Source organism: Glossina fuscipes, unplaced genomic scaffold, assembly GCF_014805625.2.
Source record: "Glossina fuscipes isolate IAEA_lab_2018 unplaced genomic scaffold, Yale_Gfus_2 1, whole genome shotgun sequence".
NCBI classification, from domain to species: domain Eukaryota; kingdom Metazoa; phylum Arthropoda; class Insecta; order Diptera; family Glossinidae; genus Glossina; species Glossina fuscipes.
In genome coordinates, this window is record NW_023998415.1 from 43,529,479 (window position 1) to 43,549,076 (window position 19,598).

General features: G+C 32.3%; 1 protein-coding gene across 4 annotated transcripts in view; it reads left to right on the forward strand.

The window, feature by feature from the left end:
- Positions 1-19,598, forward strand: part of LOC119632621 (contactin-associated protein-like 4) — an 89,318-nt gene that overhangs the window by 40,806 nt on the left and 28,914 nt on the right. For all 4 annotated transcript variants that reach the window (XM_038025610.1, XM_038025609.1, XM_038025611.1 and 1 more), the window contains exons 7-9: positions 9,820-10,350; positions 11,827-12,023; positions 17,324-18,189. In XM_038025610.1, coding sequence (XP_037881538.1) covers positions 9,820-10,350; positions 11,827-12,023; positions 17,324-18,189 — 1,594 coding nt within the window. The remainder of the gene's footprint in view (positions 1-9,819; positions 10,351-11,826; positions 12,024-17,323; positions 18,190-19,598) is intronic.

The following is a 19,598-nucleotide window of genomic DNA, read 5'->3' on the forward strand; positions in this document are numbered from 1 at the left end:
ATTTATTTACCGAGCCTCGGTTGCTTTTATACCACGTTATTGACTTTATTAACAACGGGAATGCAATAATTATTGATTTAATGAACTGGTTTCCACGGAATGCTTTGCCAACGAAAGATTTGTGCTTTTCTGAATCCATTACCGTGGCATAAGAGGCATATTCATTTTGTCAATTCGCTTGCAACGTCCAGAAGAAAGCACCAGAGACCCCACAAAATATATATATTCGTGATTAACATCGAATTCTAAATCGATTTAAGCATATCCGTCTGTCAGTCGAGTGTTCAATGTCTGTTGTAAACATTCTCCTGGCCCTAAAAATGAATCTATCGATTTCAAATTATGCGGAAGCGTTGGAAGTTCTTGCACGTAGGTCGGTATTAAAAAAGGTCGGGCCAAATCGTTCGAACTACACGCGCCCAGCTCCACGTAAACTTACAATACCTCCCCTTTTGTCAGAAGGAATGAAAAATTTATTTCTTCCTTATTGCTCATAAACTATAGCAAATTAAATAAAAAATTTTGAAGGCGTATTCTATGGGCGATGCTGTAGTATTTCTGTATAAAATGGCAAAAAAATTGACCACGCCTACCCGATATTATGGTGTATCAAAATTTAATTGTTTTTTCAATACTTGCATGGACGCGCAGAAGCAAGCTGCAGGAACTCGGTAAAGCCTAAAAATTCTTGATCAGCTTCAAATTTGGAATGCATCTAAAAATGTCCGCCTGTTCGTCTGTCCATTTGTCTGTCTGCGCACATTTGTAGTATATGTAATAAAGATTGTCCCGTTAGTGAAAGTGAAGATATCGCCTACAAGTTTGCAAAAGAATTTGAAATTGACCTAAACTTTTCAACGGACACGCCTACAACGCTCACATGCCTAAACGACAAAAACTTTTATTTTAAGAATAGAAGAAATCAGCTGCGTCCACGCCATATTATAGAGCACGAAACGTTTGTTCATCTACGGCTTTCGTCCTTTTTAGATTAACGTTGATGGGTATTAAAAATTCGGTTACGACCGAATCTAATTTTCTTACCTAATATTATTTTTATTTTTTTTTCTTTAGCATGCAAGTGGGGTTATGATTGTGTTTTTTTTTTTTTTTTTTTGTTTTTTTCTTTATATAAAGTTCACGTTGGATATTTGTGCGTATGATAGACGATGAAAGCAAGTTTTCATAATCAAATTGAGTTTGAAGTAAATGTGTGCAGTTCGATTACCAAGCGTTGTTGAAATACCTTACGATTTCACTTTAGCGCAAAGGGCATAAACATACCTACATATTTGTAATATTGAGATGATTAACTTAATTAAAGTGCGGCTTTAGAGCAATTGAAACATAGACTTGCGAAGTGCTACACAAAATTCCAAACGTGGTGCACATAACTTTGTAACTTGAAGTGTTTGTCAAAATTTTTGTAAAATCATTTGATTTACCGACATAGTTATAAGAGATTCGTAATTACCATGCAATGATAAAAAAAAAACTATCTTAACTGTCTGCTAGTCTTGCATATTAATGCAAATTTTTGACGAAATCTCACAAGTGTAGTGGGACAGAGACAAACCTTTTTATATATACGCATACCTATCTATACATATTTGTAGATGATGACGCGAAACTTAAGCACGTTAAGATTATGATCTTTTGTTCATGAAACTCGAGAATCCAGAAAACACTTTTTGATTGATGATTTACTAATTAAGCGAAGTTTTCTTAAGATAGTTTGCTATACGGCAAAGATGATTGCATCCCTTTATTCAGGTATCGAAACTTTCGCTCGTCTGTTTGCGCAATTTCGTAAGGGCCAACATATATATGCATACACAATTACACACAAACATTTATAAATATATGATAAATAAATATATTACATATACATATATTCATTCACTCTTACGAATTGAAGAAATATAAATAAATCTTGCATAAGTTTTTCTCAATAACTTATATGCAGTATGTACAAGTAAAATATTCCGCATAAAAGATTATTAACTTAAAATTTAATTTACAAACGCACGTACGCGTATACAACATGCAATATAACATATATAAGTGTAGATAGACACACACGCATCTATGTGCATGCGTATGTAGTTATGATTGATATGCACAGGACGAACTGAAAAATTCTGACAAATTGAAAAAAAAGCTGTGTTGTCATTGTTGTTATTGCTCCTGACGGATACATAAATACATGCATGGGCGCATATATTCATATATACATATATATATATATAAGTACACATACCGCAAACTGTAGAGGATATACATAAATGTTTCCATAGTACATACACATACACATACATACACATACACATACACATACATGCACACACACACGCGCACAGTCACAGGCACAGGCAAACGTACACGTTCAGATACATCATAACGCACGCACACAGACATCATACATTAATATATATGCGTGCATAAGTAACTCAACAAATATTTACATTTTACTGCGCCAATGAAATTAAATGAAATACATTTTACAGAATAACGGTAGCCGTGGTGGCGTGGTAGCTGTTGTATTGACTGAATAACTTTTCATCCAGTTGACCATTAAATGTCAAAATATATGAAAACAGATTTTATAGTTATGCCAGGATTACTTACTTACTGTAAATAAATATCAACTGAAATGGCACGGAATCAGGCGTAATATACCTATACATACCTATACATACAAACGTATATGAGCACATATAAATGCAATAAAAAAAAATTTTAAAAAATGTACTGACAAATAGAAGAGTAATAAAAAACAAAACGTGACAACAACAAAAACACAATATATGCTCGTTGTAAAGCGACTTTTAGATACCCATCGTTCAAATCTGAAATATTTATTAATTAATTTTAGTTTTTTAATGACTAAAGCAAATATAAAAACCGAACATGATTTCATATTTTTTATGCTATGTTAAGATACACTAGTAGTAAGCATAATTTCAACGCAAATTTAATTCGGGGCATGAGCGATTAGCGAAGTAGTAGTAATATCTGGGCTAGATCAACTTGTGTGACGATATGTTTACACGCTTTTCTTCAAACCTCCTCATCAAAAACCTATGCGAGACAAAATTCTTTTTTCTTTTTTTTTTTTTTGAAAGCTAAACAAACAGATGTGTACTATATGCATATGTGTATACGTTTTGAAATCTGTACCTATGTGTATATATTTAAACAGATGGAGAGACTAAAAGTCACTCATATCTCATAAATGTCACATGTCACCATATCACTTTGAAAGCATATGCACAGACATTGTCAGTAAGTCAAAAATCATAGTAACGGTCTTCGCTCGTTCGCTATATACGGCGTAGCTTTCATTCTTCATTGATAAGTTTGTGTAAATTTTTATAAGTAAATCTCAGATTGAATATATGACAATTACATGGTGATGTTACTGTTCATATTGTCTGTATTATATATGGCTGTGGATTACATCGCGTAGCCTAATAAACTATTGATGCTTGCGTTCAGATAAAGGCATACACATTTAAATGAGTATATTTGTCACATTATTTGTATTTGTAAGTTTGTTTTTTTTCTCTCTCTCTCTCTCTCTCTCTCTCTCTCTCTCTCTCTCTCTTTAACTATCAACAACCACTTAGGAATGGCTCTTGCACGTGTGGGCACGGTTATGGTCAGCAAAGAATATTGTTGGTAACGAGGGCAAGAACTGTGTAGTATTCTTCAATTTTTTTTTCTTTTAGATGGTATTCAAAGTAAGTTGATATCTTTTATTATACCCACCAGAAGCAAGATGGGGAACAAAATTCATTTTGTTTTTTCCCCGAAAATATATGTAACAGCCGAAAGGAAGCTTCGGAGACCCTATAAAGTTTACATATTAGCGTGAAATTCTGACTTGATTTAGCCACGTCCGTCCGTCTATATGTCTAGGTGATGGGTGTTATTGGCACTCTCCTAGTCGCAAAAATGAAGATATCAACTTCAAATTTGGTAGAAACGTTGGAAGTTTTTGCACGCGAGTGGGTTTTGAAAATGGGCCAAGTTGGCGCGCAATGGACAGTAAACTGAACACAAGTCAGTTTTTAAAAAAAAAAAAATTTTTAGATTTTTCCTCATTATCCGGACTTTATTAAAGTTAGAAGGCTGAAAATTTCCACATTTACTTTACGAGACACCGCACTTCCTAGATCCGAAAATGCAACTAACTGGCCGTGTCCACACAAACTTACGAGTAATTCAATTTAATTTTTTTCACTTTTTTGAGGTTCAACGTTTATTTATCATAAGGCAAACAACAAAAATAATTTGTACACTCCTTAAATGAAGATATATTATTTGCCTAAAAATGCGTTAATTTTAAAGTCAATATGATGCGGACACCGCGATTAATTTTCTCGTAATAATACCAGCGATATGGGCATCAAATAAAAGAGCTTGGAAAATGGAATGCGAAAAGCATAGTGATGGGTATGCGAGATTCGATCCATGCCAAATGTAACTTGCTTACTTGTTTTTGTTATGGTTTCTTTCGATCGATTGAAATACTTCTACGCATTCTAATGTTATAGCAGAATTTTGTTTCTAAATAAGTATAATGAGAATTTTATGGAACTTCAGAATTTTCAATATTCGATAATTGAGTGTTATCATCGACGTTTAATAAACCAAATCATACCCCCCTTTGAGTTTTAATTAATATCAAATGTGAAATTTTTGTTTCTCATATTTCCATTTCAACTTAGTTAGCCATATACGTATCTACGTGTATGTGACATGCAAAATTGTTCATGCATTCAGAAAACTTCTCTCCCTTTCATGCTTTATCGGAGTAGCTGAACCTTATAATCCACATATCATATTACTCCTTTTTTGTCATGCTGAGCTGACTACGTCCAGTAGTAAATATTTTACTATAACATCTAAGATTAATGTTTATAGAAATATTGATATTAATAAAAGAAATCTTGGTATTTTACTGTATTGTTCAATTAATTTTCTTACCATTCAGTAATTTCCCCGGGTGAGAGAAAAATAAAAGCAAATGAAAACTACTACTACTTATCCTATCTACCTACCTACCTACCTAATACAATTTGTCGCCTGTCTGTCTTTCTCATTAAATATTAAAAATTATACTTGATGAGAACCGTTTCAGGTGGAGAGGTTCGCAAAATATACCTATGCGGTCAAAATTTATTTATTAAATTGATATCGTTTCATTCCAGTTTCCATTAAAAAATGCTAGCAATTAGACGCTGTTGTTATATAAAGTCCTTCTTCACCTGTGAGGCATATTCAGTTTTCGCAACGAGCAGCAACGTCTAAAGTGACTTATGTAAGACCTCCATCTTCATTATACCGAGCGTTTTAGAAACATTGTTTGAATCGATATAAAAAGTCGCAATATTTGACATTCTTTTATGCGCATTTTGACTGAAAGACAAATCGAATTGGATCGGACTATTTTTGGACCGTTTCCACCAAGACCAATATAACGCCCTTTTTTCAAAAAATCATTGTATAACACATAAATGCAATTTCCAAAATTTGTGCGAATTTTTTGGTGCGAAAAATTTGAATCGGATAAGAACATTTTCTTAACCGCTGCGCATGTAACCGTTGCGGCAAAAAGTTTAATTTTTAATATTTCGATATGGCATTATGATTTCATGTAGACAGACCCGATCCCAAATAAGGCTTCTTATGAAAATTAAGCCTTTATGCGGCAGAGAGATCCAATTTTTAATCTCTAGCAGTAATGTAGCATAAAAAATAGTCGTATAACATAATTGAATCTCATAAGGTATATCTTTCGACTCCAATAGGGGGTCCGGCGGAAAATGAGCTTTTTTGTGACACGAAATTCCAATTTTTAATATTTTGCTATGAAGTATAATCCAGAAAAATACAACTGCACTGAATTTGGATCATTAACGTCAATATATTGAATTCCATCTGAATTCCATATGAAAGTTCTTAGGCATGTGGGCGATGTAGGTGTGTCAATTTTAGTTTCTTTGGCAAACTTGTAGGCGATATCTTCACTTTGGCTAACAGGAGAATGTTTATCACAGATACTACAAAGTTGCACAAACAGACAGATGGACGCACGAACAGGCGGACATGTTTATGGCCCATTACAAATTTGAAACTGGCCAAGAATTTATATACCTTATAAGAGTTTTTGAAGTTTGTTTCTGGACGTCATAAAGACATTGAAACCATAATTAAATTTGAATACTTCGGTTTTGGATATGAAAGTTGTTGGGGTGGGTTATGTTGCGCACAGTTTTGAAAAAATTGTATTTCAAGAAAACGCGTTTATACAGTTGCCGTCGAAATATCAAATTTTCGACACAACGATTTTCTTTGTAACATTTTTGCATATATATTCTTGATATCCAATAGCATATCGAATAAAATAAAACCAGTTAGAACATTATAGTCGGACAAGTTCGACCATAAGATACCCTTTTGGTAATAATTTTTTTGTTTTGATAATAATACATGCAAAATGATGCGTTATTTTCATGCAAAGTCGTACCTTCCATAAAAGGCCGCATATTGAAGAATGCCGAACGCATCACGTGACACAAACTTAATTGATTTTTTAAAAATTTTATAACTTTCCCGTTTCCATCATAAAAAAACTACAAATTAGATTTTTTCCATCATGATAACTCTAACTCTATATATGTGTATGTATTTGTATATACATATATATGTATGTATATATGTGTATGTATTCTGTACCGCTAGTTTTTTTGCTATTCTGGCCCAAGGAGGCACACTACTTAAAATGGTTCAGATCGAAGCACCTGAACAAATTTGAAGATTTCTTTCGTTGCTGACATATAAGGCTTCTAAGTCAACTTAGTCGAAATAGCTTTTCAATTTCAGTTATGCGCAGAAAGAAACAATGAGTTTCGAAGAAAAACCCATGCAGCTCTTTACGATTATTCTGGCCAAATAAGCTTAGACTTCACGTCAGCTTAGAGCAAAATACTATTTGTCTACTATTAAGTATTTCGTTCCAAGACAATCTTCACGAGACACATTAATGGCTATCTCTTTGCTTCCTTTGACATGTTCTAGGCTTTGTTTTCCTTTTCAACGCCAACTTCTCAATTATTTGGAACGTCTTTCATTGACACGTACACCCCGTGATATTCCCATAATAATAGGGCACATGAATTATTCGAAGCATTCGCACAGGCTATGGCTCTTCTGGCAAAAGATGATTATTAAAAAGGAATTGAGCGTTGAGCGGGATCTTTTGAAACGAAATCACATTTACTTGATTCGGAATTTTGATGAAAGATGTCGCGCTCCTTATCTGCACTTCAATTATTATAAAATGTTGTAAAGTTTTAGAGCGGCATCGTGCTTTCTTACGATGTTGCAAGATATTAAGGACATTGTCTCCATCTTCATGCCCTTCCTTCTCTTCTTTGACTCTTAGTTATCCCGGCAAATTATTACTTAGCTTCGTGTTTTCTATTCATTTGTCACCGATCGCCCAAGTATACGGATTATACTAAAATGTCCTTCCGTCTGCATTACTCTGAAATACGTTAGAGATTCCATAAAGTAGATATATTCTCGAACAGCGTAAGATGGAAAAGTCCTATAATGGGCCTTTTTGAAATTTGCCATTAGGCAGCTAAGAAATAAAGCACGATCTATGAAGAACCATGATCTATAGTACGAATCGATCAGATTAAAAAATATTCTCTCATATGAAATATGAAAACTTTTGAAAGAACTTTAAAGGTAAAGAGATTTATGTAACAAAACTATTAAATTTGTTTCGAAAGGGATGGCAAAACTACCAACGGGCATGCCCACTTTTAACAAAAGAATTTGCAATTATCAAATATTAGTTTACTCTGATGAATATCAAAAATTTCTCTTACTCTGTTTTCAACAAATATATATATGTATGTGTTCATGTGGTCAAATATGAATACCTTCTCTTTTTTTTTTTTTTTTTTAAATTTATGAGAAATTGTTCGATTTAGGTTAAATATACATAGATGTTAAGTATAGTCTTTGTGTTCATTATGTTAACAATTTTCTCTAGAAACTCTTTTGTTCTTATTCAAGGATATAAATTTTAATTTGCCTCAACAAAAATTTAAGATAAATCTTACTCGACCATTCGAAATATTCGAAATCATACAAGACCACGTACTGTATACTAAATCATGTAAAACAAATTTATATATACATATGTTGTATGTAAGTATGTAAAGGAAGTTAACAAAAGTGCATACCTTTTAAAACGAATCTTTGTTACTCATCAGCTCAGCTTCAAAATAACTTTTATTCCGAATTTTTCTCATTTTCTACTATAATTCCTATCGACGATACGAGCAAGCGTAACCTTAATTAATTGCATATATGCATATATATATATAAATATATATATATATATATGTGAAATAATTTTCGTTAATAGCCGACTGATTTAAATGTTATTTATATTTTTATTTATTTAATTTTTTTTATTTTTTTTTTTCGCATTCTCAAAAGTTTCGCTATTTCACGTCTTTTGTAGACAGACGTAAGTAGATGCAGGCGCATTTGTGCAAAACTAAAAGCAATCTTAATGTTCGCTGACCCGATCAAAAGATATATATAATCTATCCTAAAATACTTCCAGTTAATAATAGAACTATCGTTATATATACTGTTGTAAATATATGAATGGAATCAGTTAAGTAAAAATATTTATTCCTATATTGACGGGTATGCAAGTGTCGCAAACGAAATGACAAGTTACATATGATCCTCATCTCGGATGGTAGCTATAATAAAAAGAACGTAAAGGCTGCCATTTTAGGGTTTTTTCCTTAAAAAATTTTTACCAAACCAACTTATACAAATATGCAGAGTTATCTTTGGTGAAAGTAACAGTATATATATGTGTATATATATATACATATAACTATATACATATATGTATATATATATACATATAACTATATACATATATGTATATATATATACTGTAACATTGCAGCATAACACTTTATATGTATGTGGACACGCACAGTGGCTGGCATAACCCACGTGTGCAATATGTCAGATAAGAAAAAACCGCACAATTTTAAATCTTTGTGGTCTTTTTTTTTCTTTTCTTTTTCTTTTTTTTTTTTTCTTTTTTTTTTTTGTTAATTTTACTCTTAGCTACGCTATGTTGTACTACTTTAAAGGAAAAAAATTCTGGCCAAATAAAAAAAAAAATAAAAAAAAAAAAAAAAAACCAAAACAAAATACACACTCATTCGCACGTTTTAGTAAATAAAAACTGCAGTGGAAAAACAAAAAGGAAAAAGAAAGCCAGAAAAAAAAAAAAAATAAATAAAGGGAAAGAGTAATGGTTAAAGCGGTAATATGGTCAGTGAAAGAAGGTCATAAAGCTAAACAATGCGACTTGTGTGTACAATTCGGAATGGAAGGATGTGAAGAGAAGAAGTTTGCGTTTAACTGATTATAAAACGCGTTTTATAATAGACATAAATTTAATATTTAATCTGTTTGGCGGTCTCCTTAGCGAAATTGCTTTAAACTTTAAAGCTTGAAAGCATTTTTTTTTTTTTTTTTTATTTTTTTTTTAATTTCATTTTCACAAAATTTTCGCTAAACTTTGAAAAAGGAAATAATGAATTATAGAAATTTTTTCGCATATAAATTTTTCAAGTACATGCCATTCCAAGGAAATGAAAAATGAAAAATAAAAAACAAAAAACAAAAAACAAAAAAAAACCTACAACTACTCTAGTGTATGTTTCTTTTTTTTTTTTCTTCATTTATGGCTACCAGCTGCAACAATAATGACTTTACGTGGTGCAAGCTATGTATCGTATCGCATTTACGATTGGAAGGATCGCGTACATTCATCCACCACACGCATCAGCTTCATGTTTCGCACGCAATTCGACGACTCCGCTTTATTCTATGCGAGCGGTGAATCACTCAAGCATCAGTATATTGCAGCGTCCATTAAAAATCAGTCGATTTATGTGGAAATGGATTTCGGTGACAGTATAATGTCCACCACCCTCAACGATGAACTGACACGCAGTTATTGGCACAATTTGACCATTTACCATGAACAACGGCATGTACGCATCATACTTGACCAGCAAATGAAAATACTTGAAATACCATCAACGTCAAGTGGAAATTTACTCTTCGATCCGGAAATTTATTTCGGCGGTGGCCCCGATTTACATAAAAAGAAAGGTCTTGCGTCACACAACAATTTCGTTGGATTACTCAAGTATGTTTATTACAATGACGTCTCCATTTTATATGAATTGCAACGTGCCAATCCAAAAGTTCACTACCATGGTAAGTAAAAGCTAAAAACGCATGCAAAAATTGCGAAAAAGAAAAAATATTGAAGTAGGCAAGAAAAACACACACACATGCATGCATATATATTTTGACATATGCATGTGTTCATGATGAAGCCCATACTAGTATAGTCGTTTAACTCAGCAGACTAATTATGAGCATATCGTCGTTTAGTTAGTGACTGAAGACTACTACTACTTTTTGCCTAATAATAACATTTTCCTTAAATATTATCCAACTACCTCCAAGTCTTTAAGTAAAAGCAGCATTTAATTAATTTAAAAAAAAAAAAAAGAAGAAAACAAGTTGACTGTGTTGCTTACTTTAATTTGATTTCATTAATTTCGATTATATCAAATAGGAACGATCCTCCTAAGCCCTAATCGTTTCAAGCCATAAAATTCGCACTAAGTGAATTCCTTACGATTGTACTTTTTAGCACTTATTTTGTCACTAATTCATTGCTCAGCTAAGACGTACGATCACGAACGAAAACAAAACAGAGACTTTTTCCTGGAACTTGTCCAGAGATAGATTCTCCGATAAATTTAATATTTTTATATCTATTATGAGGATATTGTAAATTTTATTAGGAAGCATTGCGTAATTGTAGGATTTGTAAAATATAAAAAAAAAAATAGATAAATAGTCAGCAGATTGTCCGCCCGATATATATATATATATATATATATATATATTACTCTTAGTCGATTTATATCTGTGTGGTATATCTTTTACTTTCCCCATTATCTGCAACTACTTATGTATTCATTTTCATGGATAAAGAAAAATTCTTCCGTTCCATTTATATTAAAAATAAATGAAGAGTACTCCATACTCTGTATGTGCGTAAACGATTCTAGATAAAATTGTTTCTTTCTACCATTCTTTAGCCAATAACTAAGTAATTAATATAAAATGGTTTTAACTTGTGAAAATTGAAAATTATTTTAATTTATCTAACTTGCCTTTTGCAAGACACAAAAAGTTATCAAAAGTGTTATCAATAATGTTTGTATTAATATGACAACATTCAGTAGGGCACAAGCACGTTTTTTCTTAAGATTTATTTCATTCAAAATCATAAAATCAATTCTATCTCTTTTCCTCTCTCTCTATCTCTCTGTCTCTCCTTTTTTCTCCCTCAGCACATGTCACGCCACACTCAACTTAGTTTATTTATAAAATTATATATAAATCATAAAAGAAAAATACACACGTACATATATAATTTATTTTGTATATATTCTATTAGATATAATTTTAAAAGGATATCAATTCTCATTCGCACAGCAAATGCAAACACACTCCTAACATATAAACAAACAATAACCTGCTATTCATTCTGTTGCCCTATATATATATACATATATATATATATGAAAGCAATAATAGATTTTCTCCATAAATATGGTTTTGTTATATTTTCTATGTATTTATACTTACGTGTACATGTGTACATGTATGAAGGTGTACTTGAGGCAGAATTCCAGGAAAACGAAGTGCATGTCATACCAATAACATATCCTTTTGCGACATCACACATTTGGTGGCCCATAAATCATGCTGAAGAATTTAATATTAAGTTCGATTTCCGTAGTAGTCGTACGGCAGCTATCTTGGCATACAGTGATGTAACAACACACGCCGGAAATGGGTTTTGGGAGGTAAGTACGACACACACAAGCATTTATTTTCTACCGTATTACCATTACTAGACATACATATGTATGGATAGATATATATACATACATATATATATACATTTAAGGAATGAAGAACCAAAATTGATATTTTTTTCCTTTATTAGAGATGACATATTTTTTGGATATCATAGTAAAAGTAAGAACATCTGTAGGCTACATAGAGATGACCGCAGATTCGCTTAGGTTCACAAACAGCGCGCTTGTTGTGAAGTTCAAATTTTCTTACATTTTTAGATTTGAAAATTTTTTTGGCCTTAAATGGAAAAAAAAAAAAAAATTTCTTTTTAAAATTATGTTAAGAGAGTTTTGCGTTTATTATTAATAACACTAAAGTTGCATTTTTTATTATATTCAATAAGATTAAGATTCAATATCGATTTGTTTGCCTGATTAAAAACGTTGTCGCAATTGTTTGCCGTTCACGTGTTTCACAACGTAAGAGACAACTGATATTTCAAATTACCTAAGTCCGTAAATAATTTACCGGTAGACGTAAGCGATCACTTTTCACTAAACAGCAATTACTCATAGGTGTGTGAGGCGTGTTTTCGATACACAAAATTTATTAAGAAATGGATTTGTGTGTGTGTTGATCGATAAGAAATCCATATTCAATTGCATTTGTTTATAAACTAACGAGAATTTTCAAAACTAAATCACTGTATGCCTTCGCTATCGACTTGATTCTTTTAATATGCTTTAGTAGCGTAACGTCCATAATTTATTTAACGAACAAATATCTGAGACGCTTGAAAATTTCTCTTATGTGCGAAAATGAATTCACCAAAGCACATTGAAAATGTTAAAGAAAACACCTTCAATGATAATACTGCTTGCACGAAGCTCGAAAAGAAGCTGGAACGTGTCCTTCGTTATTGCGAATATTGAATAAATAAGAAAACGATATTCAGTCGTGAACGAATCTTTTATACCCATCATCGTTATCCAAAAAAAAAGGCCAAAAAAAAGGAAAAACACTAAATTTCCATATTTTATAATATGGAAAATGCGCGACCGATTTTTTCTATTGTAGGCGTTGTAGGTGTATCCTTGGAAAAATTTAAGTCGGTTTCAAATTCTTTCGCAAATTTTTTAGGTTATATCTTTTTAGATTCGCGAACAGATGCGCAGACAAAAAGACGAACAGACAGACATGTTTTGGTGCATTCGAAATTTGAAACTGGCCAAGGATCCATGTGCTTTATGGGGTTTTGAGAGCCTGTTTTTGCGCCTTACAAAGGTATTGAAAAAACTATATATATATATATGTAAAATGACGATCAACTGTACCATTGGGTAGGCGTCGTCAACTTTCTTCATTTTTTCGCAGGTACTACAACAGCTTATGAGTAAGGAGTAAAAAGCCAAATTTTTTATTCCTTTTTGAAAGAAGAGCGTGTAGGTTGTAGTGTCCTTCAACCAACCTGCATGCGATGTTTCCGCCAAATCTAAAGTCGATTGCTTTATTTATGCAGCCAGGAGAATGTTTACAGCACACATAACACAGACGGACATATACACATACACACATACACACACAAATGGACAGGCGGACATACTTAGATCGATTGAGAATTTGATACTAATCATGAATATATATGTCGACTTGATGGAGTCTCTAATACTTCTCTCTGAGCGTTGCAAACGTTTTGACAAAATGAATATACCCCTCACCTTTGGGTTAAGAGATATAAAAAGGTCAAGAATTATGGGTTTTATTTACTAACTCGATTCTATAACTAGTTAATGAATCGAATCGTGAAAAAGCTCGTTACGAAATGAAGGAATTTTTTAATAATTACTCATGTCATCGACCTCTCTCTGACTTTTCTCTAGTACTAAAATTCAATGGCTCATCCATATGACAGCGCTTTTTTAATAATAAAAGAAATGGAAAATCTTAAGCCGAGTTGCAGACGACATTCGGTAAAAATTATACCATCAATGTTTCCCAAGAAGGAAACTAACCAAAAATTTATAATACCGAAGGAGACTACTTTTTACCTTCATATCTATATTCATATAGATATATATGTATATAGATACGTATGCCTATACATCATAGACATGAAAGAGTATATCTATGCGAGGGTGCATTTATATTATATGAAAGCTTTTATCCATATCCGTGTACACACGAACACACAACTACACATGTATACATATATATATTGATATATATTGAAAAAAAAAAAAAAAAAAAAAACATAAAAATGAAAATTATTTTTATAAGTAATTGAAAAAATGGGAAAAAATAGTCGAAAATATGAATAATAAGTAAAAAGAAAATTATATTCGTCTTCGAAAGAAACTCTGACATCCACCATTGACAACCGCTACGAATTAAATGAAAGACAAGAACCGAATTATTGGGATACCAGTCGACCGATCAGATTTCTTTTCTCCCTTGAATTTTTTGATGGCCTTGAAAAAAGATTGGTCCCAAGCTTTAAATCAATGTCTCTCATAAGTCTATTAATTGCAATTATTTTGGGCGATTCATGAGCTTTGTCGTTTGAATAAATAAGTTTGATGGAGAAACTGCATAATATGCATGCACTATATGCACTTTCTCATCAGTGAGTAGGTCTGGCTGTTACAAATGAAAGGTCACACCTAGTATAGCTCTATCTTTCGGCGATATATATTGAAAATTATTTCACAATTGATTCACGTTCAAGTTAACATCTTTTTACCTAGAACTTGTATTATCATACAATCGAGCACACACATCAATACAATATTTCTTGTCAACCTTATATATATATATAGTAAACAAATTTCAATATAACTTATACGTACCGTTATACTCTTACGCTATGTGATTGAAAATGATAAATAAAGAGTCAGTTGGACATTGATGCATACAGAGTTTTCTATTCCTGCCTTGTATGTGGGCGCATTGAAATGGGTTCACAAGCAATTGTGGGCGCATATTTGTGTACGTAAGTATGTGATTGCATTTCATTGCAATATTGATTGCTTGTCACACAGATATGCACACAAAAGGTACAAGTGCGAATATCAGGCATTTCCTTTTCATGTTACAAACAAATTTGTCTGCAAATTGTAAATAAATTTACATCAACTTTTCAGATTTTATATAAAAAAAAAATTAAAAAAATGATAATTTATAATAACGATAACAACAGGTGCACAGTAAGATGGAAAATTTCTAAAATAATTAAAAGATATTTGTTGTTGTTAGTTGTGTGGATTACTTAAAAGGTTCGCTTGGAATTTTCTTCTTTCTTTTCTCTTAAATTTTTTTCATCAAATATTAAATCATTTCAATATTTATGAAAATCATTATTGAAAACCAAACTTTTGTTTAATATTTCAGCACATCAGCCCCGTTTAATCCATTGTCCATTGTATTAGCGATTTCGATGATTTCTGTTTTTCTCAAATATATTTTGCTTTTCAAAAAATCTCAAAGAAAATGATCCATGTGAACATGTATTATGTGGTCATTCGTTGTGAGAGCTTTTCAGAAATTAATTAGCCTAAAAAATACGATTCAAAATAACACGTTGTTTAAGGCTCTTCCATCTACCATGCATAAATTAATCCTATTGAAAAACAAATGTGACTCGTGTCAATTTATTCGAGTCTAGGTTACTAGAATCTGCTCAAGCAGTTGTTTGCACTCATTTTCTCTCCAATTATTTTCACGCATCTTTTGATTGGCCTTTGAATTGTTAAATGTCCTAAGAATAATATATAAAAAAAAAAATTACTCGCTTCACTTTAAAAAAATTTCTAATGACGCCGATAAGCTAAGTTAAGCGGTATTTTGCTTTACAAAACTTGTGTAAAGACGCTTGTGGCTTAGTGTGTTTAATAATCACTTACATTATAATGATTTATGCAAACTATATGCAATGCAAGCTAACATTAGGGCTGCCTTGCATGCGATTTCCTTTAGTACGGTGGCCGTCCTATTAGCTATGTCTCATCTGAAAGCAACCGTGTTGTTGCTGTTGTGAAAAAGTTGTAGAGACAACACAAGTAGGAATGAACATGAACATTCGTGCACATGTTGTGAAACTTATAGACCGCTTAGAGCGGATCATTCCCGAATTTGTACGACATGTGTGGGAGGACGCCATCAAAGGTACTTTCTACAATTGCTTGTCTATGCATGGCTTTCGCTTATATATTCTGTGGCCTTCACTTGTGCATTACGGGTAATATACGGGTATCGGGTGCAATAGGCTAGCTTATCTACGTTCCCTTATTTTGCTACTAGAACCAGCTCTATTTGGCTTATTAGTTTTGGCAATGATGGTTGACCAAATATACGTCCTATTATCTAATGGAACAACAGTTGAAGAAGCCCAACAAAAAGTCTCCTATCGATCCAATCGTTGTAAATTTTGCCTTTTAGACGATATCGTTAGTCGGGTGTCCTAGTCCGCCTCGTTGACCGCTAGCTTATACCAGTTTTAGTTCAGCTTGATTAAAAAAAAAATGCAATTCATCGCAAAGCAAGCCCTTTAAAGTTCAATTCAACAACTGCATCTCGATTTCAGAGTAATAAGTTTTTTTAACTACGATTAGTTTTTTTAGATTTTTATTTACTTTTAGAAATAAAACAAAAAAAAAAAAAAAATCAATTTTTGACAATTTTAATGCGTTGCTTTTGCGTATACATATCCATGGTTGAAATACATACATCATTGTAGGTATTAAGCGTTAAAATGATACTTGAATTGAAAGATAATGTTAAACAGAAATATTTAGTAACAGTGAAGGATCCTTGTATTTATATGATAATATCTTTAAAAATAATTTAATTAAATTTGATATATATATATATATATGTATATATATGTATATATATATATATATTTCTCTTTTTTCTTTTTTCTATTGCGGCAATTATTCATCTATATACATCACAAACATATTGATTCACTACATCCGTTTAACTATGAATGCCATATGCAACTGCTCCCTAACCGAACGCTTGTATACGTTCTCACGCCATGTGTACGCTCTTATCACTTTGCATCGCAACTAAACGGATATGCAAAACTAAAATGCAAATCTAAAACGGAAATTGAAAAATGCATAACTATTAACGCTAAAAATAACCAACGACCCCCAATGCTGCCAACATCAATAAAAATTGCTTGTTCAACTACAACAACCAACAACCAATAAAATAATAATAATAATAATAATAATAATATTAATAATAATAATAATAACATTGAATGGTATTTAATATCGCGAATTTCACATTTATAAAAAAGATACGCTTAACTTCGGACAAATTAAGCTTCGATTTGGTGCCTGATATTTTAAATAATCTAACGATATCAACGGTGGTGAAAATTAATCGAGCCACCTCCTGGCATTCGGTTGAATTAGATTACAAAGGCGGCGAAATCAAATTTACTGTCGACTATCAACATCAGAAAAGTCAAATGTACGGTTTAACGTTTAATATTGGCGATAAGCTAATTATTGGTAGCAGCCTTAAATCGGCAGCATCCGGTTTAGTTGGCTGTATACGCGATATTGAAATTAATGGTCTATTGATTGAGCCACGCCATGTAATTAAAACGGAACGTGTAGTCGGTGAAGTGGCCTTAGATAATTGCCAATATATAGATCCTTGTAAACGTCCAAACACGTGCGAGCATGGCGGTAAATGCTTTGTAAAGGATGATCGTGTCACTTGTGATTGCAAACACACCGGCTATATAGGCAAGAATTGTCACTTTACAAAATATCGTAAGACTTGTGAGGAATTAGCTTTGCTTGGCTATACAAAGTCCGATGTCTATCTCATCGATATCGATGGTAATGGTGTATTCCCGCCGGCTCATGTTAAATGCGATTTTCAGTCTTTGGAAAATGCTACAAAAACCATTGTCGAGCATAATTTACCCAGTCAGGTGGATGTACGTTCATCGCATGATACTGACTTTAGCTTTAATATACGTTATCGTGAATTCTCCCCGGAAATGTTACAAGAATTGATCTCGCATTCGCTTTATTGTACGCAATATATCAAATATGATTGTTATCGCGCTCAGTTGGAATTGCACTCAGCCACATGGTTTACATCATCGGCCAAAAACTATACAGTGGACTTTTTAGGTAATGTTAAAAGGTAAGTGAAACATTTAAAAAGTATACTAACTTAACCGATAACTATCCCCATTACAATCTATTTTTTATTTAACGCATACGATATCTATCGGTATATGTATATGAGAACGAAATCAAATTTCCTTTCGTTTCTCCATAAATTTTCTCAAATCTTTATTACATAAACTTCCTAAGAATGAAGATAAAAAACAAAAAAAAAAAATACTCTTGTTCTTCATTGAGTATCTATCATTAATCTTGTGAAAATGACCTATGGTCCAATCCAAACTGCATTTATAGTATGTTTTGTTTAACTTTGAACAATGAACCGCATAAGGGTCAGTTACACACATGGTCTCATCGTAATCAATAGTAGAAATTTAATTCAGACTATGCAGCTATAAAAGAGCAAAAGTGTTGCCGGCTTGGATTTGGACTACCCTCACGCCAATCCCGTCGTCAACCATTCTACCTTTCTAGAGATAGAGCTTTTATATATAGAGTGCGGGCTTTTTACTCAAATATATTCATATAAACATATGTACGCTCCCATGCCAAGTAACGTTAAGTTACCGCTTGAATTTGGTAAACTAAAAGTTTGAGACAAAAAAAACACAAAAAAAAAAACAAAAAAAAATGCAAAAAGTGTACATGAACCATTAGTTTTGTTGGTTGGCTTGTATGCGGCCAAAGTGATACTTCATATTTTTTCCAATTTCCTCTTTTTGTGGTAGTTGTCTCACTTTTTGTTGTTGTTTTTTCCACTTATGTTCATGCATAGAGTTCAAAATGAAATCAATTCATTTTTATTGGCGTTTATTCCCCCTCACTTCGTCCATTCCTTCTCCACCTTCTCCATCTCCTTAACATGTTCTGCTTTTCTCCCGTTGTTTTTTTTATTTTTTTTTTTAACCAAAAATCTCTACTTTGCCACAACAATTTATATACATTTATGCTTCGATCGCATACAATTACAATAAACTTTGTGTGTACGTGCGTGTGTGCATATAAACGCACATTCACATGTAAAAAAATGCATAGAAAAAAAACCCAACTACGAGTACAAATCGGTTACAAAACCATAAATCGTTAGGTTTGTATTCTTCGACCATATTAAATTCCACTCAAAATGACCCTTAACAGTTTTCTTTCACATGAGCCATGCATGATACATACGTAATACCATATGAATGTATCGGTTTACTGTAAAATGTATAAATGTATATTTGTGTTCTCGTATTTGCGAGTATATATATATACAGTTTTTTGTACGTGTGTCAAGGCATTCTTTGAGCCTCATAGCTAAGCAAACATAGATTCAAAGCCATACATCATTCAATGTATGACTCGTATTCAGTCATTCATTGTTTGACAGAAACTGAGATTTATATCCGATATTGTTTTAGTTGTTATTGTTGTTGTTGCTTAATG